Source organism: Carcharhinus amblyrhynchos, chromosome 2 (assembly GCF_965287045.1).
Source record: "Carcharhinus amblyrhynchos chromosome 2, sCarAmb.v2.hapA, whole genome shotgun sequence".
Classification (NCBI taxonomy): domain Eukaryota; kingdom Metazoa; phylum Chordata; class Chondrichthyes; order Carcharhiniformes; family Carcharhinidae; genus Carcharhinus; species Carcharhinus amblyrhynchos.
In genome coordinates this window covers 11,818,628-11,843,607 of record NC_137325.1, presented here as the reverse complement: position 1 = coordinate 11,843,607, position 24,980 = coordinate 11,818,628, and the positions used below count along the sequence as shown (strand labels likewise).

The following is a 24,980-nucleotide window of genomic DNA, read 5'->3' as shown; positions in this document are numbered from 1 at the left end:
GAAGGGTTAATGGGGAAGGGTGGGGTACTGGCTGGGCAAAGCTGGAACAGATAATGCAGGCTGTCCATATGGTGCTCAGACCTTCAACCCCACAAGGTAACAGAGAGGATGCAACTTCCTGCCTGCCCACGTCGTGACAATCAGCGACCTCCTCGCAGATACTTTTTAATAAGCTGACCAGCACAAGATACATATATCAGCATATATGTTTTAAAATCATAATTACTGTGTAAGCCATTTTGAACATGACAACACTTGCACAGAATACAAAAAGTAACACATAAGAACTCCTGGTCTAGGTTATGTTAGTTCTACAGTTTTCACCATTGGATTCTCATTTTGAGCAGAAACTGGGCAGAACGGGAGTTTAAATGAAAGAAGCACACATCATTCTGCTTCTGCCCCATGACCTTTGATTCTTTGGGACATTGAGGTCCGCACTTAACTCAAGTGGCTGTCTCATGTGTAAATGCAAATCCTCTCATTTGGACAGTTCATCAGATCTATTTTAATGGTCTGGGAGCAGAGGCAGAGGCAACAAATAATAATTACAAATCTTACCTTTGCAAGACTAGAAGCAGCAGGAATGCTTCTCTGAGTGCTGCAAACAAAGGCCACAGCCTTCCAGGTTCTTCCAAATCCTCAAAAACCCCATTCTTCCCCCCCCCGCAAAATGGTCTGCTTGACATCAATCAGCCAGGACCTGGATGAGCCTCTTTCAGGTGTTTGTTTTGAGTGGGAAACTTACCTGCAGTGTTTAAATGAGGCCCAGCTCCTAAAAACAGAGTTGGCCTCATGAAGCCTTCTCAATGGTCAGTCAACACTGTCTCTCAAGTGTCAGAATTCCCTGTTAAATGTCACTTTTTGCATTCTCAACATTACTAACTTTTCAAACATTAATTTCAGTTGATTTTCTTCATAATTCTTCACAATCCCGTGCTATTCTCACCAAAGACTTGATAATCACAATCCAGAGGAGTCTGAATACAGAAGATAGGGAGAAGCTGTTCCCATTGGTGAACTGGTTGACACAGTAAAAAGTCTGACAACACCAGGTTTTAGTCCAACCGATTTATTTGATAATAATAATTTGATAATAATTTATTTGATAATCGGTTGGACTAAAACCTGGTATTGTCAGACTTTTTACTGTGTTTACGCCAGTCCAACGCCGGCATTCCCACATCAGAACTGGTTGACACCAGAGGACACTGATTTAATTTGATTGGAAAGATGGTTACATGAGGAAAAAGTCTTTTTTTTAATGCGGGAGGTGAAAATCTAAAATACATAGAGATGGGGTTGCTGGTGTTGAACAGTGGTGGGCACAGTAAGAAGTTTCACAACACCAGGTTAAAAGTCTGACAGATTTCTTTGGAATCACAAGCTTTCTGAGCACTGCTCCTTCCTCAGAGTGAGTGGAGTGCTTGAGACAATTCACCTCTTTAACCTGTGATTGTCCCTCGCTCCACTCGCATTGTCTGTACCTGTGAAGACTTGATTACCTGCAAAGACTTGCATTCCAACCATTATCTTGCACATTATTGTGTCTCTGGCTACATATGCCGTGTTTGTGAACCCAACACTCCACTCAGCTGAGGAAGGAGCAGCACTCCAAAAGCTCATGATTCCAAATAAACCCTTTGGACTTTAACCTGATGTTGTGAGACTACTTACTAAAATACATTGCCTGAGAATGTGGTGGAAGCAGATTCAATCAAGGCATTCAAAACACAATTGGATAATTGTGTAAAGAGAAAAGAATTACAAGGCTGCAAGGAAACGTCAGGGCAATAGGACTTGGTGAGTTGCTCTCGCATTGAAGCAGCACAAGTGCAATGGGCTGAATGGCCTTCCTCTGTGTGCTGTAGCCATTCTATGATTCTATTCTCCATTGTTTCGACTGCAATGCTTCTTACATTTCTGAGCCTTGTGAGTAAATTAGATTTACTCCATTATTATTGAAACGTTAAATGCAGATAGAATGTGTTTGGCAGAAATATAGTCGAACTTTGCTCATTTTAAGAACATAAGAACATAAGAAATAGGAGCAGGAGTAGGCCATCTAGCCCTTCGAGCCTGCCCCACCATTCAATAAGATCATGGCTGATCTGTCGCTGCTCAGTTCCACTTTCCCGCCCTCTCCCCATAACCCTTAATCCCCTCTCTTATCAAAAACCCATCAACCCGCGTCTTAAAAATATTTAGCGAGGCAGCCTCCACCACTTCAACGGGCAGAGAATTCCAGAGATTCACCACCCTTTGAGTGAAGAAGTTCCTCCTCAACTCCGTTCTAAACTGCCCCCCTTTTATCTTGAGGCTGTGCCCCCTAGTCCTACTGTCTTTTTTGAGCGGGAAGAGTCTCTCCACCTCTATCCTATCCATCCCATTCATCATCTTATACGTCTCAATGAGATCTCCCCTCATTCTTCTAAACTCTAACGAGTACAAGCCTAGTTTATTCAGCCTCTCCTCATAGCTCAACCCCCTCAACTCCGGTATCAGCCTAGTAAACCTCCTCTGCACTCCCTCCAAGGCCAAAATATCTTTGCCCAGGTGCGGCGCCCAAAACTGCACACAGTACTCCAGCTGCGGCCTCACCAATGCCCTATACAGCTGCAGCAAGACCTCCCTGCTTTTATATTCAATCCCCCTCGCTATGAAGGCCAGCATCCCATTCGTCTTCCTGACCACCTGCTGCACCTGCAAGCTGGGTTTTTGCGACTCATGCACAAGGACCCCGAGGTCCCTCTGCACCGTCGCCTGCTGCAGTTTTTCGCCCTGTAAGTAATAGTCCTTCCTACCATTCTTCCTACCAAAGTGGACCACCTCACACTTGCCAACGTTAAATTCCATTTGCCATTTCCTGGCCCATTCGCCCAGCCTATCTAGATCCTTCTGCAGACTCTCCACACCCTCCGCACAATTTGCCGTTCCCCCAATCTTGGTGTCATCAGCAAATTTCGACACCCTACACTCAGTTCCCTCCTCCAGATCATCTATATAAATGGTAAAAAGCTGAGGCCCCAGCACCGACCCCTGGGGCACTCCACTAGTCACCATCCGCCAATCTGAATAGCACTCGTTGACCCCCACTCTCTGCCTCCTATACTAGTTGTGCGGTGTGTAGCTGATTGACAAGTGCTTTGAGTGCATTATTCCTGATTGTCCAAATTTGAATTATTTACATTAATGAAAACCTATTTACCAAACCAATTTGTGTTGAATTGCCCTCAGTGATCTGTTTTTGAAAACTGAGAGAAATATAGATTTAACCTGGTTCCACTTCTGAACATTTTAAATCTTGGACTATCAATGCTACCCTTCTTTGGCCTTCTCAAGTGAATTGATGCTCTCTTAGATAACATGGCCAAAATTAAATGCATAGAGCTGAAGAAGGGTTTTGTATGTCTGTAATTTAGTTAAAATAAAGTATAGATATGCAACGTTGAACAGCAATCCACAATAAGGTATCACCTCATTTTACTATTTCTCAGCCTTGGTTCAATTTAGGAGGTGTAAAAATAAAATATTGCTACAGGAAGCATGAATACTAGGCTCTGTTTTTACAGCTCGAACCTTATATCTCGTCTCCTGACCACAGCTTTGCATAGCTACCCATTAACAGCAAATGGCATAAATGTGGTTACTTTGCTCAGTTCTCGTCATTGTCCATAATGAATAAGGTACAATTATGCAACTGCGTATCTGTACCATTTTTGAGTTGTTTTATTTAGAATATTATGATCCTTCACTCTTATCTAGGAAGCATGCTGTTAAATTTTACCCCTCCCCCACACTGCGGGTTTGCAGTCCAAGCATACAACCCACACTTAAACTGCCAATTGTATCTATTCTCAATTTTACAAGTGAAAAACTCTCTGTTGCTCTACCTGATTAACTTCACATGTTAAATTTGATTGCCCCTGTGTGAACGAAGAGCCTCTCATTTATTCATTCTTGGGGTGTGTGTCGCTGGAAAGGTCAGCATTTATTGCCCATTCTTAATTGCCCTGGAGCAGAAGGTGGTGAGTTGCCTACACCTGAGTGGCTTTAAGCCATTTCAGGATCAACCATGTTGGTGTGGTTTGGAGTCATATGTTGGCCAAGTTGAATAAAGGTGGCAGATTTCCTTCCCCAAAGGGGATTTGTGAACCAGATGGAGATTTATGACGACCCAGTAGGTTCCTGACATTTCATTCCAGATATGTTTAATATCCTGAATTTAAAATCCCCAGTTTTCACGATGAGATTTGAGAGCATTCATTTCTCGATTACTAGTCCAGTAATATTACCACTATGTCACTATGTAATGAACGATAGTGTATGAAGGACATGAGTTATGAGCTTTTGTGGAAACAATGAGAAAACAGAGAAATGAACAGAGAGAAAGACAAAACAAACTATTAGTGGTTAGATCAAGGCGTGAGGCTCTTCTGAAAGATTTACATAGAACGCTTCCATTTCTAAATCTGACCATCCTGCTATATTTAGTCTGCAGGAGCCATACTGAGAGAGTGTTGTCAGAAGCACCATGTGAGGTTCTTTATTTATTCACTTCTAGATCTAAATTTCCCTCAGCAGGCTTCTCTTTGACGGGAATTCTATGAATGAGCGTTCACATGTGAACTCTGTTATCAGTTATGACCTACGCATTGAAACCCCACCAGCTTCAGTATAAATTGCATGTGGCGCTCCTAATTTTTTTTTCTTTCCACAGGACAAATCTACCCTGTCAGTATTGGACGGGTATATATGTAACAAACATTTGCAAAGAGTGTACGTTTTAAATCACTGTGTCAGCCGTGAAAATTGTTATTGCCATCTTCTGTAATATATTTGGTACAAAGGCACTAGGTTTCGCACACTTTAACAAATAATGTCATGTAACATAATCACTCCTCGTGTCTCAACTGAGCACACACACCATATATTCATGGATTTTTAATAAGCCTTGAACTTCACTGTTGCTCGAAGTACTATGTCAAGCTGCTCGATATGCCAAGTACAGCTTCGTTGGCCCAAATGGAAAACCAGCCAATTAAACGATGGGGGACCATATTTGTCCACAAAGTACTTCACATATTGAAACTAAGCCTCAGTGAACCTCTTGATACAGAGAAGTTGCTAAAAGTTGAAATCGTTCCTTGTTGGGGTGCATAGTCTAGTATACGTTACCATACCACCTGTTTGGAGACACATGGGATACTCCGGATTGTGAGGAGTAATAATGATTAGTTCAGACTGGATTTTAGTGGATCAAAAACTAGAGTTCATGCCAGGGCAATTGTTAACTGCGGCAGAGTGATGGAAACTGCACAAAGGGAGCATCAAGGGAGTACGTGGCCCAACACTGATGAGGTGCAGGGCAAGCAAAGAAGCAGTTGTGACGTTGTGTGGCTTTGTGCAGTAATATCTGAAGCCAAGGTCAAGAAATTTGAAAGCAGGGTCGATGGAAGTCAGGGTAACTGCAGTTCTGAGTCTTCACATTACGGGTATTTTCCAGGCAGCCACTGAAAACTTTACAGAAATCAACATTCATAATATCACTGAATCTCTCCACCACAAAGCAAAACAATCAATCAAGCTCAGCATCAGCTACGGAGGTAAGGGTTTCTAGTGACTGACATACTGCCCAGTGTCAGTGTATCACTCATTGCATCTGTATGGTGATTTGTGTAACTTCCATACAATCCATGGAGTAGGAAAAATTTCCACATCATCCGTGTAACATTGCTTTGCAATTAGCAATGCAGAACCCTGTGTGTTAATTAATGTTATTCAGGGAATACGCAGGATTCAATTATACTGTGCCAGCCCTGTGAAAGTAAATTGTTCAGACAGAGAGTTTGCACAGAAGACTGGCCTCAGTGAATCAAAAGATACGCCCAGTGCCTGTGGCTGTTGATCCCCTGAAGAATCCATGTCTGCAGCTGCAGCATCGAGTATAATGATCTCCATGTAAAAGATGAGGGTGCTCATTAAGCAAGCTTTCAGGCTACTCAAGCAATGTCTCCATTGCTTAGATAATTCACATGGAAAAAAATGTTAGAGCATGCTGCTTGCTTCACAGCATTGCCATGAAATGATGCATTGGAGGAGAAGGAGGCACAAGAAGAAATGAAGCAACAGGACAAAGAAGAAGATTCCATGTCATTGGCAGTAGGAGCTCAGGACACATAGCACTGGTGACACCTTTATTTGCTGAGGCTTCCCTATGTTTGAGATAAACCTGTTTTATTTCCTCATTTGTACTCAACAGACTACCTTTCCCTCCTGGCCTTAAGTGCTGGACATTTTTATCTCATTCAAATGATCAAATTTTTGCTCCAATTTTTTCAAATGATAAAACACAGAGAGCGGCCATTTAGGTGATTATGCCTGTTCCTGCTCTTTGATAAATGTGATAACCCCCAGGACTTGCGTGGGGAATCACTGGTTGACCTTCCTGTAGGACTCGTAGAATACAAGCTCTCTGGTGAAGGTGGAGCTTATCAGGTGAGCTTGTATACTGAGACCTGTATAAAGCAGGCCCCTGATTGGGTCCATTATTGTATTGTTCCGGTTAGAATGTGTTTGTGTTCACCACAGTTTGTGGTTTTGCTTTACTTTATTTTGTGCAATAATGTTCCTTTACAGCTGGCTCCTGCTGTTATTATAGTAAAATTTTCCAATTAATCCTAATCCTTTGTTGTTTCCCCATATCAGGTGTGACAGGCATGTACTTGTAAATTTTGCGCAACACTAACTCTAAAACTCAGGAGTTCAATTTTGATTGAAAGGGAAATTTGATGTTTCCCATGTAGGTGGGAGGAGGTAAGGAAAATACTAAAGAAAACTTGTGACACCATCCTTCATCATTTTGCACTCCAATAGCTAACACTGGAACATTGCCAAAGTCACAAGACACTTTGTTGCTCATTCAACCTTGTAGTGAAATGAGAATATTCAGAGTTTTCAGGAAAAATCTGTTCTGATCCCTTTTTCGATTTGTTCATGGGATGTAGGCTGTCATAACAACACCAACATATATTGACATAGTGCCTTTAACATAAACATCCCAAGGCACTTCACAGGAACATTATTGAACAAAATATGGCATCAAGTCATGTAATCAGATATTTGATCAGACTGCCAAAAGGTTGGTCAAAGAGATAGGTTTTATGGAGTGTGTTAATGGAAGACAGTGAAGTTCAGAGGTGGAGAGGTGTAGCGAGGAATTCCAGAGTTTGGGACCTGGCAACTGAAGGCATGAGCATCAATGGTGGAGCAATTAAAATTGAGAATTCACAAGAGGCTGTAACTAGAGGAGTGCAAATATCTCTGTGGGGCTGAAGGAGATTGCAGAGATAGAGAGGGGTGAGATAGCTTGAAAACAAAGATGAGAATTTTAAAACTGAGGGATGCGATGCCTTTTGCACAGTGTAACCGTGAAATTCCTGGTTATACCAGCAGTAAGTTGTACACTGCTGCCTTTACTGACCTCTAAACTTACGTCCCCAAAGTACCCTGCTCTTCCAAAGCATCGAGTGTCCATTCAAAGTATAACTCCTGCTATTACTTGTATTGCTGAAATGCATCGCCTCATGAATACTGGATTCCATTTCTCAGGAAAAACATTGGCAATTTGCATGTATGCAAAAAATCAATGAGGCTCTGCAATTTGGAGTGGATCCAAAATCAGATGGGTTGGCATTCTGATTAAATACTGTTCCGAATTCCATTGCTGCCCAAATATTTAAATGATGATGTTTCCTTTACTTGGAATTGTGCCTATGTCACAGCCTATGGCTGGATAGGAGTTGTGCCCTGCTGTACATTATTCGGTGAAATAGGACTCTCAGAATTCTGGTTGGCATTTGTTCAGCATTGATGATAAGGTGAAACCAGTTTGTGCAAATGCTTATGTGAGTGTAAATTGGTCATTAAGGTTCAAGTAGATTAAACTCCCTGCTGCTGTATTCGGTGCTGGTTTTCATCTTAAAACTTCAGGCAACATTCGTGGTATAACTACAGGTTTGCTAAATTAAAACCACTTTAGAATAACACTACAGTTGTACACAAAATGCATTCAAGACTCTCCCTAGTGGATGTAAATATTCCTTCTTGGTCAGACTTCGTGCAGTGATTTCTGCAGTTTAAATGGTTTCAGTATCTGCAGGATGGCAAAATTATTAACAGACAGTCATCCATCTACAACTCTCACTACCTGAGACATAGAGTCATTGGGCTAGCTAGTCTACATGATCAAGCCAGCGTTTGCATCTACTAACTTCTGAGCAGACCCCATTTTTTCAACCCCTCTGCCAGAACCATATTGCCTAATATCTAATCTCTGTCAGCAGTGGCTCAGTCAGTGGAATTCTTGCCTCAGGAGTCCCTGGATTCAAGTCCCACTCCAGGGCTTGAGTACAAAAATCAAGCTGACAGGCCAGCAAAGTACTGAGGGAATGCTGCTCTGCTGGAGGTGTCGACTTTTGGATGAGATGCTAGAGTGAGGCCCAGTCTGCCCTGTCAGGTCAATTTAAAAGATCCCTTGGCGGTATTTTGAAGTAGGGGCCATTTCCTCTAATAATGCTCTATGACTTCAAGAACAGTGAACAAAGAACAATACAGCACAGGAAACGGGCCCTTCGGCCCTCCAAGCCTGTGCCGCTCATTGGTCCAACTAGACCATTCGTTTGTATCACTCCATTTCCAGTCTGCTCATGTGACAATCCAGGTAAGTCTTAAACGATGCCACCGTGTCTGCCTCCACCACCCTACTTGGCAGTGCATTCCAGGCCCCCACCACCCTTTGTGTAAAAAACATCCTTCTGATATCTGAGTTATACCTCGCCCCTCTCACCTTGAGCCTGTGACCCCTCGTGATTGTCACCTCTGACCTGGGAAAAAGCTTCCCACTGTTCACCCTATCTATACCTTCATAATTTTGTACACCTCAATTAGGTCTCCCCTCATTTTCTGTCTTTCCAGGGAGGACAACCCCAGTTTACCCAATCTCTGGTGTTAACCCTGTTGGCCTGGCCAATATTTATCCCTCTATCAACATCACAAAAACAGATTATTTGGTTATGATCACTGCTGTTTTTGGGAGCTTGCTGTGTGGATTATCTGCTGCTTTTCCTACATTACAATTGTGACTACACTTCAAAAGAACTTCATTGGCTAGAAAGAGCTTTGAGGTGGCTGATGGTCATAAATAGCACTATATAAATGCCAATCTTGCTTTTTATCTTTGTTCCTCCGAGCAGGAGTTCAGCTGGTCAATATTTATCCCTCAACCCACACCACTGAAATAACCGATTAAATCTGGCCATTACCTCATCGCTATTTATGGGACTTTTCCATGTCCAAATTAGTTGCTGCATTTCCTATAATGATCAGATCTCTAAAGTACTTCACTGGCTGTAAAGAGTTTTGGGTGCCCTAAAGCATAACATTTATTTATTAGTAACACAAGTAGGCTTACATTCACACTGCAATGAAGTTATTGTGAAAATCCCCTAGTTGCCAAACTTTGGCACTTGTTCGTGTACGCCAAGGGAGAATTTAGCATGGCCAATTCACCAAACCTGCACATCTTTGGACTGTGGGAGGAAACCGGGGCACCCAGAGGAAACCCACATAGACACAGGGAGAATGTGCAAACTCCACGCAATCAGTGATCCAAGCTGGGAATTCAAACAGGATCCCTGGTGCTGTGAGGCAGCAATGCTAACCACTGTGCCATTATGCTGCCCTATTATGAAAACTGTTACATAAATAAAAACATGTTTTTTCTTTTGAACTTTAGCTGATAACTTTCCAATCATGGAAAGCGCAGTCGCATTATGGGACACCCTTTTCAAAGAGCATTGTCCTCACTCCAGCATCATTTTCATGCCCACAAAGGAAAACAGAGGGAGAAAGAGGAAGTTTTATAATTCTGATACAATGAATTACTCTGACTTTTGGTGATTGTTGACATCTTGGTAAATGCAGCAATCATTTAGTCTGTAGCAAAACCTCGCAATAATAATTGGCCAGTGTTTTGGTGTTGTTGGCTGAGAAAATATGTTGGGAAGAACGGGGTAATTCTTGCTTGTTCTCAAACAATTTTTTTTGGCATTTACCTGTCAATTCTCGTCTTTGATGATGTAGTTAATACCTTTTCCTTCCCTACCAGCACTGTGGGTACACCTATACTAGATGGATTGCAACAGTTCAAGGAGTTAGCTCACTACCATCTTTTGACGGGCAATTAGGACTGGGCTATAAATGCTGGCCGAGCCAGCGACATCTCCATCTCATGAAAGAATTAAAAAAAAAACCTAAGACTGTCTCAAGGAATAGTCCCATTATTAAGCTGCAGCATCTTGTCTGCAATTAGATTTTGCTTGATTGATGCTATTGGTTTGGAAACAGAAGTCAAAATATTCTGCTGCTCCAGTAATGTTCAGGGTTTTCAGTTTGATGTCAGATTTGATTTAGTATCTAGAGGTGTAGGAAATCAGGTTTGCAAATCCTTAGTAATGCCAGTAATTGAGTGATGTTCCAACAACAACAACCACATGGGCAACACAGTAGCACAATGGTTAGCACTGCTGCTTTACAGTGCCAGGGACGTGGGTTTGATTCTTGGCTTAGTCACTGTCTATGTAGAGTTTGCATGTTCTCCCCATGTCTGCGTGTGTTTCCTCCAGGTGTTCTGGTTTCCTCCTACATTCTGAAAGATGTGCTGGTTAGTTGCACTGACCCGAACAGACTGTGGCGACTAAGGGAATCTCACAGTAACTTCATTGCAGTGTTAATGTAAGCCTTATGCGTGACTAATAAATAAACTTGAAACTTTTTTAAACCACATAGAAGCGTTATAAAGCAAAAGCATTATAAAGCAATACTTGACAAACGGCCAAATAAGGGGATATTAGGGCAGCTGGCAAAAGCTTGGTCAATGAATTAGATATAAGGAGCCAAGGAAGAGATACAGGTGGAAAGGTTTCACGAGGAAATTCTAGAACTAAGGGCATACCAACTCAGTCACCAATGGTGGAGTGATTAAAATCAGGGATGCTCCAAGAAATCAGAATTAGAAGAGTGCTTATACCAGAGGGTTAAGGGGATGGAGAAGATTACAGGGATAGTGAGAGGCAAGGCTATGGAGGGATTTGAAAACCAATTCCAGAATTTTAAAATCAAGGCATTATCTAATGAACCAATCCCGGTCATTGAGAATAGGGGTGATATAGTGAAAGGGGCTTGGTATGAGTTAGGTCTGCCCAGGGCCCACCCATCTTCAGCTGCTTCATCAATTATCTTCCTTTCATCATAGGGTCAGAAATGGGAATGTTTGCTGATAACTGTACAATGTTTAGCACCATTTGTGACTTCTCAAATACTGAAGCAGTCCATGTCCAAATGCAGCATGACCTAGACAATATCCAGGCTTGAACTGACAAGTAACATTCATGCCACACAATGGCAGGCAATAACCATCTTCAAGAAGAAAGGATCTAACCTTCTCCCACTATCAACTTCCTGGGTGTTAGCATTGACCAGAAACTGAATTGGAATAGCTAGATAAATACTGTGGCTGCCAGAGCAGGTCAGAGGCTCGGAATCCTGCGGTGAGAAACTTATCACCTGATTCCCCAAAGCCTGTCCACAGTCTATAAGGCACAAGTCAGGAGTGTGATGGAATATTCTCCACTTGCATCAGTAAGTGCACCTCCAACAACACTCAAGAAGGTTGATACTATCCAGGTCAAAGCAGCTCATTTGATTGGCATCCCACCCACAAACATTCACTCCATCCACTATCGATGAACAGTGGCAGTCGTGTGTACCATCTTCAAGACGTATTGCCTTTGATGGTACCTTCCAAACTCTCAACCATTACCATCTAGAAGGACAAGAGTAGCATATACTACTCTGGCATGGAGGGGCTGGGGTACGAGGAAAGGTTGGAGAAACTGGGACTGTTCTCCTTGGAAAGACGAAGATTGAGGGGGGACATGATAGAGGTATATAAGATACTGAAGGGAATAGACAGAGTCAATAGTGAGAGACTGCTCCCTAGATTGGTTACAAATACAAGAGGACATGATTTAAGGGTGAGGGGGGAGAGATATAATTTGGATATGAGAGGAAGGTTCTTTACGCAGAGAGTTGTGGGGGTATAGAACGCGCTACCGAGTAGGGTGGTGGAGGCGGGAACGTTGGACTCGTTTAAGGTTCAGTTAGATAGGCACATGAGTGAAACGAGGATGGAGGGTTATGGTAGGGATTAAATAAGGGTTAGAACCTCGGGAGACACGGGGAAGGCAGGCTTGTGATTAACGTTTTTGTCTTTTCACTCCGCAGGTGGAGGTCCACCTCGTTGTCAAACGAGGGGCATGCACACGGCGGGTCGTGCGTGGGCTACTCTTGGAGGTTCCGGGAGTGGCCTAGTACTTCGTGTCGGTGTGTGTGCTTGATCCTGGACCGGTAGAAGGGCGCCGCAACAGCTCGGTGACTAGCACTGCTAGCTGTGCAGATACATGGATTTGGGCCTGTGTCTGTGGGAGTTTGTGCATTCTCCCTGTGGATGCGTGGGTTTCCTCCGGGCGCTCCGGTTTCCTCCCACACCCCAAAGATGTGCTCTTAGGCTGATTGGTTTTACCAAATTGACACTATTCTCCCCTGAATCTGGCTAAGTGGGGGGTTTTATTCGTAGACACACAGGGTAGAATAGGTGTAGGGTGATGCGGCGGCGCGGGCTTGTTGGGCCGAAGGGCCTGTTTCCCGTGCTGGTTTGTTCTTTGTTTGTTCTTTGTTTATATACCTGGAACACCACCACTTGGAGGCTCCACTCCAAATCACTCACCATTCTGACTTCGAAATATATTGCCATTCCTTCATAGCAGCTGGTTTGAAATCCTGGAACACCCTGCCTAACAGCACTGTAGGTGTGTCTACACCTCAGGAACTGCAGTGATTCAAGAAGCAGCTCACCACCACCTTCTCAAAGGCAACTAGAGATGGGCAATAAATGCTGGTCTAGCCAGCGCCACCCACGTCTATATAAACAAATAAAAAAAGAACACAGGCAGCAAAATGTTGAATAACCTCAAGTTTACAGAGGATAAAAGATGTCAGAATAGTCACACATAAAAGTAATGAAGGCACGGAGGAGGGTTTCAGCAGTATAAGAGCTATGGCAAGGATGAGGGTAGAAAATGTTACGGGGTGAAAATAGGCAGTCTTAGTGATGGTGTGGATAAGTGGTTGGAAGCTCATTCTTGGGGTTTAATGTGACAGTTAATGTTGTGAAGAATCTGCTTCAGCCTTCGCCAGTTCTCAGGGAGAGTGAAGGAGTCAGTGTTGGAAAATAGAGTATACATTAATTGTGCAATGACAGAAGCATGGTCATTCTTAAGACATTTGAGTTCACTGTTACAAGCTTTTAATCTTCAGATGTTAATAACTTCTGGTCTACTGACGGGCAGTATACAGACTCCTCACTGATAAGCTTCCTCACATAACCACCTTTTAATGATGAACTATTAATATTCAAAATTTAGGTTCAAAGTCAGAATATGGACTTCTCCAAACAGATGCTACATGTCAGGTTGCTCAATTGTCATATTTAGCAAGAAAGACTTCAAAAAATGAATGTCGAAATGAATTTCGGAAACAGCTGAAAAGGAATAGCGAATGTACGCCGCTGTCAACTGTGACTGTAAGGTAAAATGTCTTTCTAAATAATATTACTTTGCTAAGATTCAAGATAATCACAGAATGCTTGTAATAAAAATAACATTTTCCCTATCTTATTTCTCTTACAAATTAAGGAGTTAAGGAAACATTCGGAACAGATCCTAAGTTTCAATAATCTTAGGTTATTTTTGTGTGGAATTCAATGTTGAACAGTGGTGATAGATTCTGTACACATCATTTTTTGTATTGCTTACTAGATTACGCTTCACACATTTGATGCAAAAATCTGCAGAGAAATTTTGACATCACTCTTTTGGCACGTGGCCACCATAAATTAGAACTAATTCTTAAGCATTGATTTCTAGTTTCTTTCTTATTCCGGAGAGTAAGGATTAAAGTAACATGGCGGCACTACTGTGATAATGTCTGTTATTATCTTTGTCCATGTTTCACAGTGATATTCCTCATCGCTTTGGTTTATTGTGTCATCGATTGCTGCCCAACCAGCAGAGTATGGAGACATTCTGTTTTCAAGCCTTTGTCAATATAACACTTTAGTTATCTATTAAACATGTGGGATGATACGTCCTCTCTCACACTTGTCATCACTCTGGATGTCTTTCTCATGCGTGGTATCACTCTCAGCCAGATCCATCACAAATCCAGTATTGTGGAGTTAATTCGGAGGAATGTTCAAAACCACGCTCCTGCCCCAATACCCTGCTCCGCCCCACTCACCGGCAGTGGCCGGCAGCCAGCTAGTATCAATGAAGTGTCTAATTGGTGACATTGCCAGGGTTTCCTTGATGGACAACTGCGTCCCTTGTTGAGACAGCTGCCAGGAGACATCAGGGTGCTGGTGGGGAGGTGAAGGTGCTGCAGCAAGTCCTCCTTTAATTTCCTCCTGGAGCCACAGGTACCAGAGGACCCCAGCTGCCACTGCAGATCAATCTGTGGAGCAGTTTTTCCACAATGGTTGTCTGGCAGCAGTAAGAAGTCTCACACCACCAGATTAGAGTCCCAACAGGTTTATTTGATATCATGAGTTTTTGGAGCACTGCTCCTTCATCAGGTGAGTCGTGATGAAGGAGCAGTGTGGTACCAAATACCCAGTCGACTTTAACCTGATGTTGTGAAAGTTCTCACTGTGCCCACCCCAGTCCAATGCCAGCATTTCCACATCACTGGTAGCAATGATCACACTTCTACCAATTCTTCAGAGGACTACTCTGTCATGAACCCTTGCAGTCTCCTTCCTATTTTGGCAGGGCTCACCCCTCCCAGTCTCCCTCAGCCTCAGGTCCTTTGGCTCTCCTGCCATCCCTAATTGGACGGGGTTTTCAGAAGAGGCCTCTCATATGGCCAGGCATATTGCTCAAATGAATATGCCTCAGATTGGGAACCACACACGATCCCACTGCCCGAGAATCTTCCAAGTTGAAAAAGTTCCACCCTAAGTGTTTGCGAATCAGATGTGGTTCATCAGAGATGTAATGGGCTTCATTATTAAATGAAATTCTTCTCCAAATAACACAGTGACCTGTAACCAACATAGCTTTCAAAGTAATCATACTTCGAATCTTACCATGCTCCACATATGCAGGAGCGCTGCCATGTCACGACTTTCATGTATCTGATCCAAAAGTGGAGTGTAGTGCTTGAAATCTTTCTAGTCTCTACTGTTGTGGTACAAATCAAGCTGTTCTCAAGGGATGATCTTTCACCTAACTTCCATTCTGTTGATTACAACATGAATGTGAGACAACATCCATAAATGTGGTCACCCATTTTAAAAAAATCTAATGCTGCATTCCATTATCCCATTCCCATTTTGTCTGACTGACTATCCTATAAATATGTCAACAGGAGCTCAGTTTGTAGCACTCTTGCCACTGTGTCAGAAGGTTGTGGGTTCCACTCTAGGCCTTGAGCACAACAATCTTGGCTGACACTTCAGTGTAGTATTGAAGGAATGTTGATTTGTTGACAGTGCTGTCTTTAAGAGGAGACATTTCACCAGGGGCTCTTGTGACTCCATGGCATATTTCAGAACAGAACAGGGGAGTTCTCCAGTGTCCTGGCCAAGATTTATTCCACAAGCAATATAATAAAACAATTATCTTGTCATTTTCACACTGGGCTTGCTGTGGGCAAATTGCCTGCTGCATTTCCTTACATTACATTTCAAAAAGTATTTCATTCGCTGTGAAGCACTTTGGAATGTTGCTATGTAAGTACAGGTCTCAGTTTCATCAGCTTTTTACAATCAGTACAAAATAGATTAGCAGCTCAGGAACGGACACAGATCATATCTATCCCTTGGCAACATGGTCGAGGAGGTTTATTCTTTGATGACAATCATCACTGTATCAAAAGCCATTGTGAATTCTTTTTACATTCTGAGAAACCGGGGCCGTTTAATGGTTAGCACTCTGATTTCAGTGACAACTGGTGCTTCAGATTATTTAATGAATTCTTTAACTAAAATGAATCAATGGGAATCAGTAAAATGAGGACAATGTCTTTCCCTAGGGCCAATCTCAGTTCTAGCATTCTTCACAGCACCGTGAGATAAGCCAGGCTCAATTGCAAAGGCCAAGTGGTTTGTTTCAATTGATAACATGCTAAATATGGAAGATAAACATTAGAAGGCAGAGCTTTCACTTTGGGTGTGATTGTCAATCTGGTCGCAAATTCTGCTCAAAATTGCAGCTCTATAGTTTTCCAAATACAATTCTTTTGCTCAATATTTTTCTCACACTAATTTGCATAATCACAATGTAAAATTTTCCATGAACCAGCACAATCAAGCAACACTTTACAATGTAATTTTTTAAAACATGTATTAAAAACAGTTTTTGATAAATTTAAGACAGTTAACCTTATGCAATTTCACTAATATAGTTGTAAATAGGTTTATCAGAAAAAATTAAGCATTTTGAATCAATGCCTATTCCACCAGCTGTGATCCAATTTTAAATAATTGAGAATATTTTTGAAATGATTATACAGAATCATTTACTATTGTCGAAAAGAGAGACATGTTAGCCACAATTCTTCTGAATTGGGACTAAGTGCCCATGCCAGCGGGAAACCTGGAGGGCTTTGCACTGGCAAGATGCTAATGAGGTCATTGTGAGCAACCTGTTGACCAGTTCCACTGTCCCAAGCCTAGGGCGCCATTTAAAAATGGTGCCCTGATCTCAGCGATCGTTTACTGACCTTCCTCCCCCAAAAAATGAAATGGTGCTCTCACTTCCCCCCCCACTGAAAAGGAGAGCACCACCAACTCCTCACCAATGGATAACAGGGTAACCCCTCCCCACACACCATGCAGACATGAGGGTGACCCAACCTGAACACCTCCCCCAAACCCTCACTCAGACTACCCTTCCCCTTCAGATATCCACTCAGACTCATCTTCTGCCTCAGATCCTCAAGTGTCCTAGGAAGTTGGGTGAGCTTAGGCTAGGGGCAAGGGGTTGACCTCACCTCTCTCTGCCAGCATGGACTGCCCCTCTTAACCCTGGCAAACCTGAAGATCACTCCTGGTATGGTAATTTCAGGCAGCCTTTTGATCAGTATTTGATTCCTGCCTATCGAGTAAGCAAATTCTGAACTGGCCAGGTCACTTTAATCTCCATGCCTTCCGGTCCCCAGGCAGGATTTTAAATCATTGTAGTACTCTATTCTGCAGCACAGGTTTCCCTGTCAGAAGCTGCAGGTGAGAGAAGACCCCTTTGAAGTCCTCTGACAGAGAGCAGATGTCAATTTCACTTCAGAGGGCAAGGGGGTTTCATTCTGCACAGCTGTGCACTCAGCCCCAATATATGCACACAACTTTGATTTGAAGTTTCTGAGGCTTTCCAGCAAGTTGAAATTGTTGAAACCCCCTCCATAAGATAAAATATGATAAGGAGCAGAATTAGGCCATTCAGCCCATTGAGTCTGCTCCACCTTCGATCGTGGCTGATATGTTTCACAATCCTATTCTCCCATCTTTTCTCCGCAACCCTTGACCCCCTTACCAATCGAAAACCTATCTATCTCTGTCTTAAATACATTCAGTGACTTGGCCTCCGCAGCCTTCTGTGGCAATGAATTTCACAGATTCACCACCCTCTGGCTGAACTGAAGCCTTTGACCTGTAACAAATTCAACATGTAGTGTCTTGTAAAAATTCAACTGCCAGCTCAGTGGGTTTCTGTATTCCTCCAGTCACTTGTGTTTATTTTTATTTCCCTTCATGGTTGAATTCACCTCAAATACCCTATTGATCCTGACTGCAATGTTGACAGAGTGCATGGTCTTCAGAGTAGATAATTGGGGGGTTTAAGAGGGAAGGGGGGCTGAGGGGGGGAATCTGAGGGGGAAGAGGTCTGTGTGGGGCATCTGAGGCAAAAGGGAAGCTCTGAAGCGGGGTGTGCCGAGGGAGATGGAGGCCTGAGTGGGGTGTTGGATCATTGAACCTTTATACCTGCGTGGTGTGGGATGCTTTTCATTGCTGAGGGGATGTTGGTGCTTTCTTGACCCTCGAAATCCAATGCACCAAATCCTTGCTTGTGAAAGCCTGCTCACTGCAGATCCCCCGAAGGAGGTGACTCAATAGTGGGAGCTATTTGAATCAGGCTTCAAGCCCACTAATTATATTTAAATTAGTTAATTTGAATATCTATTGCGTTTTAGCCTGCTATGGCTGGGAACCCAACTGGGGCCAGCGAAGCAGACCAGGAGCATTATGGTGGGTTTGACCCCCAGCACAAATCCTGTTCCTGCCTGATTTCCTGGACCATCGTGATTTGCAATTGGAGTTAGCGGGTCTGGAGAATCCCTCCCATTATTGAAGTGTTGAAGCTTATCATCTTGCACCTATTAGGACAAATGCAAGAATGCTAACTTTCAAACAATAACAACAATTTATACTCCAGGAGAAAAGGTGCTGATTCATTGGCTCTGATTGGTCAAGGTGTTGCCATGGAGAACACAATGGGGAACTGATAGTTAGCCAACCTATCAGTATTTTGTTGTACAAATTATTATTGTTGTTTAAAAGTTGGCATTCTTGTCTTTGTTCCGAATAGTGCAAGATGGAAAGCTTCAACAAAATGTCTCATTTTCAACAATATTCAAGCTCTATAACATTGGCTGTACCTAGCTAGTTTTGTAGTAAATTGAATATTTTGTGGTACTTAAAAGCTTGTGCTTAAAAATGTTTAAAAGATATGTTTAAAAGAAATGTTCTTAAAGATTTGCACATGGGGCATAATTAGTGGAAACATCTGGGAAGAAGACAGACACTGACATAGACAACTGGGAGACAGTCATCAATGGTGGTGACTTTCAGAGGCAGACTGTCTGGAGGTGCATTGGAAGAGGCATACACATTTTATCCTACACTGAATCCTGCTCTTCTGTTGCCCCAGTCCTTGCCAATCTTCACAGACTCCCAATATATTGACATCAAATGTTTCTCTTTATCTTGATGTTTCACCTGTGACCTTATCCCTTGCAATCTCCTCATCCCTATGTTCAACTATATGTCTTTGAATCCTCCAGCACTTCCTTTTGCAACTCCCCACCTTTTGCTTCACCTTGGTCCACAAAATCTTCAACTATCCTCTCCAGATTCTGTAAACATTATTCCTAAATGCCTTTGCCCTACTACTCCTTTGTCCCTCTTCAAACATCTCATTAATCATACCTTTAGTCAATATGCCTAATCTTTTTCTCATTATAGCTCAGTTACGGGTTAATTTCAGCCCTGTAGACAGCTTTATTACATCAAAGGTCTTTTATAGGTACAGGTTATTATTGTTACTAATCAGAACATGCAATTCTCAATTCATCTTAAGTACTTTAATCAATCTATGAGCTTTCAAAGATAACAACTTTAATCACAGTCTATGATACTTTATTAAGAGGGTACAAACACAACAAAGCCTAATTTGACTTGTATTTGGCATTTCATTTTCTAACAAATTAACTGGTATCCAGCAAGTCATCAGCAAGATGCATGAATTAAGAAACAACCGAGAATGGAATTCACTGTGTAATAATAGACTTCAGTGGCTGAGTGGATGGGGAATTGATTGGCATGGTCCTGTATGTGACATCTGCCAACATGCTTCTTCTTTTGTCAATGTGGTTTAATAATTGATTTCTTGTATTGAGGAAAGGGAATAATTTACACAGTAATGGTTCAAAATTAGTACAGTAGTTAATTTTGCTACTCTATCACAGATAATAACCTGAACAGTATCTGATTAAGTTTAAAGATTAATCTTTTAAGTTAATATAAATAGGGAAATCCACTACTGAATAATATACATTTGATTAGATTGTCCATATAATCAGGCTCTAAACTAATTGGTAAATGAACAGTAGGGGCACTAACGGCTGTCTACACAGACCTCGCACACTCTGTTACATTACTCAGAGAAGCTGTGACAGGTGACATCTTTTCAGCTGCGGGAATGCCAGTGAAATTTTACAAACAAATTTAATTATAGGATTCAATATTGTATTTCAAAGCAAGTGCAGGAGATGCAACACCTGCCCGTTTACCTCCTCCCTTCTCACCATCCATGGCCCCAAATGCAATAGTTTATTTATACTTCTTTCAATTTAAGATTCTGTATTCGCTGGTCATGATGTGGTTTTCTGTACATCAGAGAGACCAAACATGGATTGGTTGACTACTTTTCCAAAAACCTCCATTCGGTTCGCAAGTGTACATCTATGCTTGAGTCTTCTGTTATTTTTATTCTTCACTTTGCTCCTCCTCTTCATGTTCTGTCCTTGGCTTGCACAATGTTCCAGTGGAAGCTCAATGTAAGCCCACGGAACAGCATCATGTTTCTTGACTCAGCATTCTACAGTCTTCTGGACTCAACGCTGCGTTCAATGATTTTAGATTATAATTTCTTTCCCCATTTAGTTTTGTGGAATTTCATTGTTGTTTTTTCCCTCTCTCAATTCCCTTACTTTGCATCTGGACAGCAGCTAGTCAGGATCCTGCCATTCACACCTCCTCTAGAGAAATCTTTGGTTTCTTTATTTGCCCTGTTCCCATTCCCTTTGGCCCTGCCCTATGAAACCTTTTGCCATTTATTCTCCCCACTCCAGATCGATCTTGTTGTTCTTCTTTTGTTCTCCTCTGGTAGGTTCTGTGCAGTAGGTGTATGCCATGGGAGACCTGTTGTAATTCACATTGTGTGGATATGCGTAACATCATGACTACTATCGACACCACAAACTGCCGGATCCAAGTGGAGAGGATCTCCAAGAAGATTGCCCATATCGACACGTAATTCACGTTGACAGGCTGATAAAATTGAATTTGATTGTATTGGAAAGTGGGGGCAAGGGAAGGAGGGCAGCTCTTAGGGCTAAGTGGGGAACAATCACAACACAAAATCCCGCTGGCATAAATTGCATTTGGGATTTTCTGATTCCACCCATTAGAAACAGGAATGGAAAATCACCACAGTTAACTTTGTTTCTTTCTCCACAGATGCAGCCAGACCTGCTGAGTGTTTCCAGCACTTGCTGTTTTTATTCTGGATTTCCAGCATCAGCAGTAGTTTGTTTTTGTATTAGAACATATATGTCTTTTGAATGGTATGTTATGAACGATACATATGTGAAATAACCTATCTCTTCCGCTTTCAGAGTTTAGAAGATGTGTTGTTCTCTTTTCTGGTTCTGAGTTTTAACTCTACCCTTTGATCTTTTTCCCTCTAATTTGCAATGGGTTATTTTGAATCAAACTCAAGATACCATTTTGGACTGAAAACTAATTATGATTAAAACCAAAGGTTCGCTGCAATTACATTGTGTATTGTCAGTATTTACTTAATTTGGTTTGAATTACACTGCCATAGCACTAAAATTAGGCACTGTTCATTAGGTTTCCACTTCAATAGATGAAATCCAACAGATGTCATTGTGTCCAACCTCATTATTATTGGTCACCCTAATCCATCTTTCTATTGTTCCTAATGTCTGCCTGCTCCACAGCCTTTTGAGTTTTCAGAAAAAATGAGGTTGACATGGCAGTTTAATTCCATGCTGCCACTAGCTGAGGTGCTTCACCTTACCTCCTCTATGAAGACCTCCCTGCAGGTGTCCACAGCTGACAAGATGCCACATACAGGTGCTGTTGTCCCATAGCACAGAATGCCTCAATAGGTGAGATAATTTTCTGTGCTGTTCCGCATCTAAAAATCGCTGGTGAAATCATAATCCTCTGGTGGAAGGGCATTCGGTTACAACTCAGATGTTATCCTATTGAAAATGTAAGAGAACTAGTAAACCTAGTCATGCCAGCGTTTCAGGTCATTAAATCTCTTTTCTTCTACCTTTAGGGATATAGAAGCCCTTTATTTACTTTTTCCCAATTGAGATGTTATCAATTAAGGTGCATACTTTTGTGGGAAGACCTATAATCTGAATGTACAAAGAAAGACAGATGGAGACCATCTGGCCCACAAAGCCAGCCCGATCCTAACGTGGTGTAAACCTCTTTACATCATTGATCACTGAAGCAACCCTATAGAAAGAAATACAAAGAAAAGTACTCAAGGCTGGTTTCCTGGTTTAGGAAATTTCTCTCTGCTGTTAAAATCATGCAAGATTCACAGAGATCATAATGAATATTCTCCTATCACTTGAGAATTTTCTTCTCCTGTTTTCGGGTCATTTATTCTGACTTACCAACATAAATGCATTTTGGCTAATTTGGGGTCGCTTTAGAAATATAAGTCAAGGCGAGAATATTTAGTATGTGATGTGTATAAACTGTTCCAGATGCCCATTTTATGGATGGCTTTGAGATGGACTCCTTTGAAGTTCTGCCAAGTAAGCAGTCTATTTCCTCAAATCAGCATTGGTTTCCTGTGCTGATATTCAGTGCAATTCTATCAAATTAGGGAAAATAGAAGAGGAACTTTATTCCAATGTCAAGTGTCTACTGTATTCTAAGAGTAGTCTTGAGTATTGTTTTCAATCAATTCTGTTTTTGGGAGTGATTCCGTTTATAGTTATGTTTAATATATAGTTTGGAACCCAAAATGAAAGATCTGCAATGAAATGGGATAAATTAAACAAAATTCAGTTACAAAAGGTATGGTAAAAGAATTAGAAGACGGAGCTAAATAAGTCATCTTCCCAGTACTAACCCTTCCAAATTTCAAAATCCCCCTTTTAATGATGGTCAGACCATTGGTTATAATTGAAGAATCTGAAATAGGTCAACCTGATTCCTGTGAGTACATGTAAATTAGGCCTTCCCTTAACATAAATGAATTAAAAACAGTAATGAATAATAATAAATCTGATATTCTTTTCATTATATTATCCTGACTTCAATTTCTCTGCATTTAACTATTTTCATTATTTAAAAAGAATTCCAATTGCAAAATCTATTAAGAGGGAGAATAATAATGCAGTGAAAGCAGAGATCTTATAATTACAAACTGATAATGTTCCATAGTCTGGCTCAGCAGCATGACCTGAAATTTGACGAGGCCAGATGGCATGGATATTTATGCTAACCTTCAGATGCAGGTCTTCTAATTCTAGGTGCACCAGGTAAACGTTTCAGATAGGTCTTAATTTCACTTCCTGCTATCTATGTTGGATTGTCATGCTTGGATTTGATTTAAAGAAAATTTCTTACTTTGTGCATCATGAGATCACCCAAAGGAAAATAAATTCAGCAGAGGAGTTGGCAGATCATTTACAGACAGGAAGATTAATGTGTTACAGGATGAACACTGTGTTTTACCTTCTTACAGACCCTAATTTGTACCTATGCTGGAAACCAGATTGGTATTTCTGAGGCTTTTCTGATTGCTAGCATATGTGTTAAACTGCTCCTGGGAAAATAATACTATTGCTATCCATACATAAAAACAAGGAAGTTAAAAATGTTAGTTTAATTGTGGGATGGATTTTAAGGTTTGGACAGTCAAGGGAAAGAGAGCAAATAGGAATGCCTTTCCTGGTATTACCTTGGAATTTCCTGGAAAATGATGCTACTGTTGGAACATCATTTTGGAGAATCATGGCTAGGGAAAGCAATTCTACATTAATGTGCATGATCTTGAATAAAGTAGATAAGGGATATTAGAAAATGAATTATTCTGCTGTGATTTAGTTACTCTGTATAACACAGTGCATTCTTTACTCACTATCCTATGCAACTGTTTAAAATGACTGAGTTGTCATATGTTATAAAGGAGATACCTGATCATTTACTGGAATTTTTCTTGATACTTAGCTTTAAACTGCTGTCTAGAAACTGCCTAGCAGAAGAAATGTGTGCAGTGTTCCCCTTAATGACATTATAAATGGAAACAGTAGATGGGGGCCAGCTGATCCCCTTCATGAATGTAAGAAATAGGAGCAGGAGAAGGCCATATGGCCTTTTGAGTCTGCTCCTCCATTCAGTAAGATCATAGCTAGTCTTCTACCTAAACAGCACTTTCCCATTCTATCCCAAACTTCTGGAAAATCTCAGCAGGTCTGACAGCATCTGCGGGGAGAGAATAAAGCTAATGTTTCGAGTCTAGATGATCCTTCATCAGAGCTTTGACAAAGGGACATCTAGACTTGAAACATTGGCTCTATTCTCTCCCCACAGATGCTGTCAGACCTCTTGAGATTTTCCAGCATTTTCTGTTTTTGTTTCAGATTCCAGCATCCGCAGTATTTTGTTTCTATCCCAATATTCCCTTGATTCACTTGGTTCTAAAACCTATCAATCTCAGTCTTGAACATATTCAACGACTAAGCATCCACAACCCTCTGTGGTAGAGAATTCCAAAGATTCACAAGCCTGCGAGGTAGCAGAAAGCTTTTGGCTATTCAAAGAGGAAGGCAAGCGTGGCATGATGCCAGGAGAATAGGAAGGTCAAGGAGTAATGGTGTTTGGATAAATTAAATAAAACTCAGTTAAAAAAAATCAGAGGATTATAAGATAGGGCTATATAGTTAATATTCCTAGTATTAACACTTCCAAACTTTAAAATTCCTCTTTAATGATGGTTAGACCATTGTTTGTAATTGGAGCACAGAGTACCTGCAGGGAGGCAGTGAAAGGAGAAATGACAACAGGAAAAAGGGGTTTAGGAAGTATAAACAGGAGTTAGAAGGGATAGAAAAAAGTGGAACTAGAAGTGAGAGGCTCAGGTCTGAAGTAGCAGCTAAAATGCACATGTGAATGAACACACAAAAAATTTTAATTCAGCAGGCCTAATTGTAACAGTTATTAGGATACTTATATAAGCCAGTAATAA

The 24,980-nt window shown here is 41.5% G+C and overlaps 1 protein-coding gene across 1 annotated transcript in view; it reads left to right on the top strand.

The window, feature by feature from the left end:
• LOC145352356 (uncharacterized) overlaps positions 1-24,980 on the top strand; it is a 92,651-nt gene that overhangs the window by 55,980 nt on the left and 11,691 nt on the right. Inside the window, exon 3 of the mRNA XM_080202110.1 lies at positions 13,545-13,702. Coding sequence (XP_080058236.1) covers positions 13,545-13,702 — 158 coding nt within the window. The remainder of the gene's footprint in view (positions 1-13,544; positions 13,703-24,980) is intronic.